Consider the following 9710-nt stretch of genomic DNA (forward strand, 5'->3'; position numbering starts at 1 on the left):
AGATAATAATGGTAATATATACATGTAAACAGGATAAATAGATAGATACTAATGGTAATATATACATGTAAACAGGAGTAATAGTGACCAGTAACAGGATTAATAGATAGATACTAATGGTAATATATACATGTAAACAGGAGTAATAGAGATAATAATGGTAATATATACATGTAAACAGGATAAATAGATAGATACTAATGGTAATATATACATGTAAACAGGAGTAATAGAGATAATAATGGTAATATATACATGTAAACAGGATAAATAGATAGATACTAATGGTAATATATACATGTAAACAGGAGTAATAGAGATAATAATGGTAATATATACATGTAAACAGGATTAATAGATAGATACTAATGGTAATATATACATGTAAACAGGAGTAATAGAGATAATAATGGTAATATATACATGTAAACAGGAGTAATAGTGACCAGTAACAGGATTAATAGATAGATACTAATGGTAATATATACATGTAAACAGGAGTAATAGTGACCAGTAACAGGATTAATAGATAGATACTAATGGTAATATATACATGTAAACAGGAGTAATAGAGATAATAATGGTAATATATACATGTAAACAGGATAAATAGATAGATACTAATGGTAATATATACATGTAAACAGGAATAATAGAGATAATAATGGTAATATATACATGTAAACAGGAGTAATAGTGACCAGTAACAGGATTAATAGAGATAATAATGGTAATATATACATGTAAACAGGAGTAATAGTGACCAGTAACAGGATTAATAGATATATACTAATGGTAATATATACATGTAAACAGGAGTAATAGTGACCAGTAACAGGATTAATAGATAGATACTAATGGTAATATATACATGTAAACAGGATTAATAGATAGATACTAATGGTAATATATACATGTAAACAGGAGTAATAGAGATAATAATGGTAATATATACATGTAAACAGGAGTAATAGAGATAATAATGGTAATATATACATGTAAACAGGAGTAATAGAGATAATAATGGTAATATATACATGTAAACAGGATAAATAGATAGATACTAATGGTAATATATACATGTAAACAGGAGTAATAGAGATAATAATGGTAATATATACATGTAAACAGGATTAATAGATAGATACTAATGGTAATATATACATGTAAACAGGAGTAATAGAGATAATAATGGTAATATATACATGTAAACAGGATAAATAGATAGATACTAATGGTAATATATACATGTAAACAGGATAAATAGATAGATACTAATGGTAATATATACATGTAAACAGGATAAATAGATAGATACTAATGGTAATATATACATGTAAACAGGAGTAATAGAGATAATAATGGTAATATATACATGTAAACAGGATAAATAGATAGATACTAATGGTAATATATACATGTAAACAGGAGTAATAGAGATAATAATGGTAATATATACATGTAAACAGGAGTAATAGAGATAATAATGGTAATATATACATGTAAACAGGATAAATAGATAGATACTAATGGTAATATATACATGTAAACAGGATAAATAGATAGATACTAATGGTAATATATACATGTAAACAGGAGTAATAGTGACCAGTAGCAGGATTAATAGAGATAATAATGGTAATGACAATCAATAATCATTTGAGCAGCAGAGCAGTGGTAGTAATACATCTAATCAATAATCATTTGTAGGTGTGAGGGGGAGAAGTAGTAGTTAGACATTAATGGCCAGGGGATAGAAGCTGTTTAGAAGTCTGTTGGTCCATATCTCGGGTGGCTGGAGTCTTTCGCACATTTTCAGGCCTTTTCTCAGACACGGCCTGGCATGTACGTCCTGGATGGCTGGTAGCTCACCCCCAGTGATGCGCTGGGCTGTCTGCATCACCCTCTGTAGGGCCTTCCAGTTGAGGGCGGTGTAGTTGCCATACCAGACAGTGATACAACCATGCTCTCGATGGTGCAGCTGTAAAAGTTCCTAAGGATCTGTTAACACGTACTCTCCAAGGACCTTGATAACTGCCTCATGTTTCCTTTACAGACAGTGGTTTAGAACCAGGACACTTTCCTAAGTCAGAGCTTTAGAATGGGCTTTGGTCAGAGACATTGTTTTCCTCGTCTGGATGGTCACATGACAATAACATTTGCTTTAGGTGGTGAAGCCTGATCTGAGTATCCCATGTCAGTCCCATGTTATGGCTATCTCATGCTTGTCCCATGTCTGTCTGTACCATGTGCTTTCCCATGTTTATGTCATGTCATCCTATGTTCTATCTGTGTGTCCTGTCTGTGTGTAGAGACATGCCATGTTCTATCTGTGTGTCCTGTCTGTGTGTAGAGACATGCCATGTCCTATCTGTGTGTCCTGTCTGTGTGTAAAAACATGCCATGTTCTATCTGTGTGTCCTGTCTGTGTGTAGAGACATGCCATGTTATATCTGTGTGTCCTGTCTGTGTGTAGAGACATGCCATGTTCTATCTGTGTGTCCTGTCTGTGTGTAGAGACATGCCATGTCCTACCTGTGTGTCCTGTCTGTGTGTAAAAACATGCCATGTTCTATCTGTGTGTCCTGTCTGTGTGTAGAGACATGCCATGTTCTATCTGTGTGTCCTGTCTGTGTGTAGAGACATGCCATGTTCTATCTGTGTGTCCTGTCTGTGTGTAAAAACATGCCATGTTCTATCTGTGTGTCCTGTCTGTGTGTAGAGACATGCCATGTCCTATCTGTGTGTCCTGTCTGTGTGTAGAGACATGCCATGTCCTATCTGTGTGTCCTGTCTGTGTGTAGAGACATGCCATGTTCTATCTGTGTGTCCTGTCTGTGTGTAGAGACATGCCATGTCCTATCTGTGTGTCCTGTCTGTGTGTAGAGACATGTCATGTCCTATCTGTGTGTCCTGTCTGTGTGTAGAGACATGCCATGTTCTATCTGTGTGTCCTGTCTGTGTGTAGAGACATCCCATGTCCTATCTGTGTGTCCTGTCTGTGTGTAGAGACATGCCATGTTCTATCTGTGTGTCCTGTCTGTGTGTAGAGACATGCCATGTCCTATCACACACACACACACACACACACACACACACACACACACACACACACACACACACACACACACACACACACACACACACACACACACACACACACACACACACACACACACACACACACCTGCACAAACAGGACACACACATAGACAAACGTTTTGACCCTCCTGTATATAGACAAACGTCTTGACCCTCCTGTATATAGACAAACGTCTTGACCCTCCTGTATATAGACAAACGTCTTGACCCTCCTGTATATAGACAAACGCCTTGACCCTCCTGTATATAGACAAATGTCTTGACCCTCCTGTATATAGACAAACGTCTTGACCCTCCTGTATATAGACAAACGCCTTGACCCTCCTGTATATAGACAAACGTCTTGACCCTCCTGTATATAGACAAACGTCTTGACCCTCCTGTATATAGACAAACGTCTTGACCCTCCTGTATATAGACAAACGCCTTGACCCTCCTGTATATAGACAAACGTCTTGACCCTCCTGTATATAGACAAACGTCTTGACCCTCCTGTATATAGACAAACGCCCTGACCCTCCTGTATATAGACAAACGTCTTGACCCTCCTGTATATAGACAAACGTCTTGACCCTCCTGTATATAGACAAACGTCTTGACCCTCCTGTATCTCCTGACCCTAACGTTCACGCTCACGTGGGTGAGGAGACGCGTGATTCATTGTGACCTCTTCCTTGATTCCTAAGAAAAGAGGATTATCAGTAAGTCCTTGTCCGGTCCCCTGCAGGAGCCTGTTCAAACCGTCCACTGATGTAAGGAATGGTCATGTGCTGTAATGCTTAGTAGCATAGAGGCAAGGCCCAACCTTTCATATCTGGACGATATTTAGCTTTCCCTTTCAGTCTTCTGTTTACCGTTATTATGTTGTTTTTTTATCCTCTTGTATTTGTTGTGTAGTAAATATTTAATGTTTTTATTTTCATTGTTTTAATTTGTTTTTCCTGTGAAGCATATTGTGTTGCATTCCATGTCTGAAATGTGCAGTATAAATAAAGCTTGATTTTATTTGAATACCTTGCTAGGTCAGACGTATCACCTGGAGGTGAATGTTGTCCTCTGACTGATGTCCAGTCTAGTTTACTCAGGGTTGGGTCTGGGAGATGCCCCTGTGCAGTACAGGACAGGTACTGGTGGAGGCATTAGGAGGTTGTGTATGTGTGTCTGAGCATGTGACTTTGGAACTGTTGACCTTTGCCACTGGCTGACCTGTCAGTGACCCTGGAAGTATTCTCGACTGGGATGAAGGTCTTCCATCTGGCTCAGTGCTGATTCCTGATAGATTCATGTTGATTCTGTCTCAGTGCTGATTCCTGATGAATTTATGAATTCACAAGAGATTTATCCTAATTATAATACATTCAGTTGAACATTTATAAAGTCACATAAAGTCATTATTGAGAAATAGTTATAGAATTGAATGTTTATTTTATTTGATTCTGACTATTTGTGATGTTTCCACATACTCTAATGATCATTCAAGGACAAAAACTTCATATACCAAATATCCTCAAATAGAAAATAATAGGTTGACATGTTCGATGTCTTTAAATAAATCAAATCAAATCAAATGTATTTATATGGCCCTTCGTACATCAGCTGATATCTCAAAGTGCTGTACAGAAACCCAGCCTAAAACCCCAAACAGCAAGCAATGCAGGTGTAGAAGCACGGTGGCTAGGAAAAACTCCCTAGAAAGGCCAAAACCTAGGAAGAAACCTAGAGAGGAACCAGGCTATGTGGGGTGGCCAGTCCTCTTCTGGCTGTGCCGGGTGGAGATTATAACAGAACATGGCCAAGATGTTCAAATGTTCATAAATGACCAGCATGGTCGAATAATAATAAGGCAGAACAGTTGAAACTGGACCAACCCAGACAGGATGACCACATCAGTGAATCAACCCACTCAGGTGACGCACCCCCTCCAGGGACGGCATGAGAGAGCCCCAGTAAGCCAGTGACTCAGCCCCTGTAATAGGGTTAGAGGCAGAGAATCCCAATGGAAAGAGGGGAACCGGCCAGGCAGAGACAGCAAGGGCGGTTCGTTGCTCCAGAGCCATTCCGTTCACCTTCCCACTCCTGGGCCAGACTACACTCAATCATATGACCCACTGAAGAGATGAGTCTTCAGTAGAGACTTAAAGGTTGAGACCGAGTTTGCGTCTCTGACATGGGTAGGCAGACCGTTCCATAAAAATGGAGCTCTATAGGAGAAAGCCCTGCCTCCAGCTGTTTGCTTAGAAATTCTAGGGACAATTAGGAGGCCTGCGTCTTGTGACCGTAGCGTACGTGTAGGTATGTACGGCAGGACCAAATCAGAGAGATAGGTAGGAGCAAGCCCATGTAATGCTTTGTAGGTTAGCAGTAAAACCTTGAAATCAGCCCTTGCTTTGACAGGAAGCCAGTGTAGAGAGGCTAGCACTGGAGTAATATGATCCATTTTTTTGGTTCTAGTCAGGATTCTAGCAGCCGTATTTAGCACTAACTGAAGTTTATTTAGTGCTTTATCCGGGTAGCCGGAAAGTAGAGCATTGCAGTAGTCTAACCTAGAGATGACAAAAGCATGGATACATTTTTCTGCATCATTTTTGTACAGAAAGTTTCTGATTTTTGCAATGTTACATAGATGGAAAAAAGCTGTCCTTGAAATGGTCTTGATATGTTCTTCAAAAGAGAGATCAGGGTCCAGAGTAACGCCGAGGTCCTTCACAGTTTTATTTGAGACGACTGTACAACCATTAAGATTAATTGTCAGATTCAACAGAAGATCTCTTTGTTTCTTGGGACCTAGAACAAGCATCTCTGTTTTGTCCGAGTTTAAAAGTAGAACGTTTGCAGCCATCCACTTCCTTATGTCTGAAACACATGCTTCTAGCAAGGGCAATTTTGTGGCTTCACCATGTTTCATTGAAATGTACAGCTGTGTGTCATCCGCATAGCAGTGAAAGTTAACATTATGTTTTCGAATAACATCCCCAAGAGGTAAAATATATAGTGAAAACAATAGTGGTCCTAAAACGGAACCTTGAGGAACACCCCAAAATTTACAGTTGATTTGTCAGAGGACAAACCATTCACAGAGACAAACTGATATCTTTCCGACAGATAAGATCTAAACCAGGCCAGAACTTGTCCGTGTAGACCAATTTGGGTTTCCAATCTCTCCAAAAGAATGTGGTGATCGATGGTATCAAAAGCAGCACTAAGGTCTAGGAGCACGAGGACAGATGCAGAGCCTCGGTCCGAAGCCATTAAAATTTCATTTACCACCTTCACAAGTGCCGTCTCAGTGCTATGATGGGGTCTAAAACCAGACTGAAGCATTTCGTGTACATTGTTTGTCTTCAGGAAGGCAGTGAGTTGTTGCGCAACAGCCTTTTCTAAAATTTTTGAGAGGAATGGAAGATTCGATATAGGCCAATAGTTTTTTATATTTTCTGGGTCAAGGTTTGGCTTTTTCAAGAGAGGCTTTATTACTGCCACTTTTAGTGAGTTTGGTACACATCCGGTGGATAGAGAGCCGTTTATTATGTTCAACATAGGAGGGCCAAGCACAGGAAGCAGCTCTTTCAGTAGTTTAGTTGGAATAGGGTCCAGTATGCAGCTTGAAGGTTTAGAGGCCATGATTATTTTCATCATTGTGTCAAGAGATATAGTACTAAAACACTTGAGCGTCTCTCTTGATCCTAGGTCCTGGCAGAGTTGTGCAGACTCAGGACAACTGAGCTTTGAAGGAATACGCAAATTTAAGGAGGAGTCCGTAATTTGCTTTCTAATAATCATAATCTTTTCCTCAAAGAAGTTCATGAATTTATCACTGCTAAAGTGAAAGTCATCCTCTCTTGGGGAATGCTGCTTTTTAGTTAGCTTTGCGACAGTATCAAAAAGGAATTTCGGATTGTTTTTATTTTCCTCAACTAAGTTAGAAAAATAGGATGATCGAGCAGCAGTAAGGGCTCTTCGGTACTGCACAGTACTGTCTTTCCAAGCTAGTCGGAAGACTTCCAGTTTGGTGTGGCGCCATTTCCGTTCCAATTTTCTGGAAGCTTGCTTCAGAGCTCGGGTATTTTCTGTGTACCAGGGAGCTAGTTTCTTATGAGAAATGTTTTTAGTTTTTAGGGGTGCAACTGCATCTAGGGTATTGCGCAAGGTTAAATTGAGTTCCTCAGTTAGGTGGTTAACTGATTTTTGTCCTCTGGTGTCCTTGGGTAGACAGAGGGAATCTGGAAGGACATCAAGGAATCTTTGTGTTGTCTGTGAATTTATAGCACGACTTTTGATGATCCTTGGTTGGGGTCTGAGCAGATTATTTGTTGCAATTGCAAACGTAATAAAATGGTGGTCCGATAGTCCAGGATTATGAGGAAAAACATTACGATCCACAACATTTATTCCATGGGACAAAACTAGGTCCAGCGTATGACTGTGACAGTGAGTGGGTCCAGAGACATGTTGGACAAAACCGTCGATGATGGCTCCGAAAGCCTTTTGGAGTGGGTCTGTGGACTTTTCCATGTGAATATTAAAGTCACCAAAGATTAGAATATTATCTGCTATGACTACAAGGTCCGATAGGAATTCAGGGAACTCAGTGAGGAACGCTGTATATGGCCCAGGAGGCCTGTAAACAGTAGCTATAAAAAGTGATTTAGTAGGCTGCATAGAGTTCATGACTAGAAGCTCAAAAGACGAAAACGTCTTTTTTTTTTTGTAAATTGAAATTTGCTATCGTAAATGTTAGCAACACCTCTGCCTTTGCGGGATGCATGGGGGATATGGTCACTAGTGTAGCCGCGAGGTGAGGCCTCATTTAACACAGTAAATTCATCAAGCTTAAGCCATGTTTCAGTCAGGCCAATCACAATCCACTATGCTGGCAGGCTGGCTAACAGCCTGCTGCCTGGCCTGCACCCTATTTCATTGTGGAGCTAGAGGAGTTAGAGCCATGTCTATGTTGGTAGATAAAATGAGAGCACCCCTCCAGCTAGGATGGAGTCCGTCACTCCTCAGCAGGTCAGGCTTGGTCCTGTTTGTGGGTGAGTCCCAGAAAGAGGGCCAATTATCTACAAATTCTATCTTTTGGGAGGGGCATAAAACAGTTTTCAACCAGCGATTGAGTTGTGAGACTCTGCTGTAGAGCTCATCACTCCCCCTAACTGGGAGGGGGCCAGAGACAATTACTCGATGCCGACACATCTTTCTAGCTGATTTACACGCAGAAGCTATGTTGCACTTGGTGATCTCTGGCTGTTTCATCCTAACATCGTTGGTGCCGACGTGGATAACAATATCTCTATACTCTCTACACTCGCCAGTTTTAGCTTTAGCCAGCACCATCTTCAGATTAGCCTAATACACAAAAACAGTTCAGCAGCATTATTAAACATGTTATATTGTAGACATGTACGTTTTCTTTCTGTACTTTAACACATCACTGACTGTAGTTTGTGGTCACGCTTCATAGATGTTATTGGAGGGAAGGTAAATAGTGTGTAACATGTGTTTATAGATAACCTGCCATTTTCACAGACAATTTTATACAACACAAATAACATATTTGTTTCTTTATATTAAAGTTGTTGAAAGTTCTGCAAGGTTCTTGTCCAGTTTAACCCTTACATGTCATCTCTCCATCTCTCCCCCCTCATCTTCTCTCTCCTAGTGGGTGTGGTACCTCCCTCCCTGCCTGTCCTACTTCCCTCCAGTGAGGAGCAGGACCAGGGGAATGTGGCCCTAGTGTGCCTGGCCAACAGGGGCTTCCCGGAGGGCTGGAAGCTGGGTTGGAGGCTGGGGGCCGGGGGAGCCTTGCAGGGCAGCCAGAGTCTGGAGGTCCTGGAGAAGGATGGTCACTACAGCTGGAGCAGCAGCCTCACCCTCCCCACTGACCAGTGGAGGAAGGCTGGCTCAGTCACCTGTGAGGCCTCCCTAAAGGACCAGACCCCCGTCACTCACACACTGGAGCCACACCACTGCTCTCAGTAGACACCCTGTACACAGAGAACACCTACCTATCTGTCATTCTATCATTCTAGATATCTATCTAGAGCTTCAGCTCTGGTCATCAATCTGAGATTCTGCATCTTTAATTCTGTACCTGTGTTTCATCGCTTCTGATTTTAGATTGGAGATGTTAACAAAATAAAATACTTTGCATTCATGTCAAACAAGGTGTCCCTGATTTGTATTAGAAAATAAATAAGTGAATATCTGTGAACTTGTGGTTGTTAAACAAAGACTAAATTGCTCTAAAGACTAAACTGCTCTGTAACAAAATGAATATTAGAAGGTTGGTAGGGGTGAGGGAGGGTGGGTAGTGGGTAGAACCCCTTGGGACAGTAAATATCTGGGGACAGGAGCAGAACCACTATTATAGACATGGGAAGGGAAGGGATCATGTCTAAACTATTTAGTGTATTTGAGATTCATTTTGAGTTGTATCCAGATGTTCTGTATGGTGGTAAACTAGTGATTATTTACGCTTGGTAATGTCATATAACGAAGACCTGAGTCTTGGTTGTGTGTTCAGTGAACCAGTGTTTAATGTCTGTTGCCCTTCAGCACCTGCAGTAGGTGCCAACTGCAGCAGTACAGTCTGTGTACAGTCTGACTGA

General features: G+C 40.7%; 1 gene segment (V, D, J or C); it reads left to right on the forward strand.

Annotated features, from left to right (window-relative positions):
- Positions 1-8680: 8680 nt before the first annotated feature.
- On the forward strand, positions 8681-9102 carry LOC110495717. The segment is given in 1 exon segment: positions 8681-9102. A coding segment is annotated over 1 exon segment (363 nt).
- Positions 9103-9710: the final 608 nt, after the last annotated feature.

Source organism: Oncorhynchus mykiss, chromosome 18 (assembly GCF_013265735.2).
Source record: "Oncorhynchus mykiss isolate Arlee chromosome 18, USDA_OmykA_1.1, whole genome shotgun sequence".
Taxonomy (NCBI): Eukaryota; Metazoa; Chordata; class Actinopteri; order Salmoniformes; family Salmonidae; genus Oncorhynchus; species Oncorhynchus mykiss.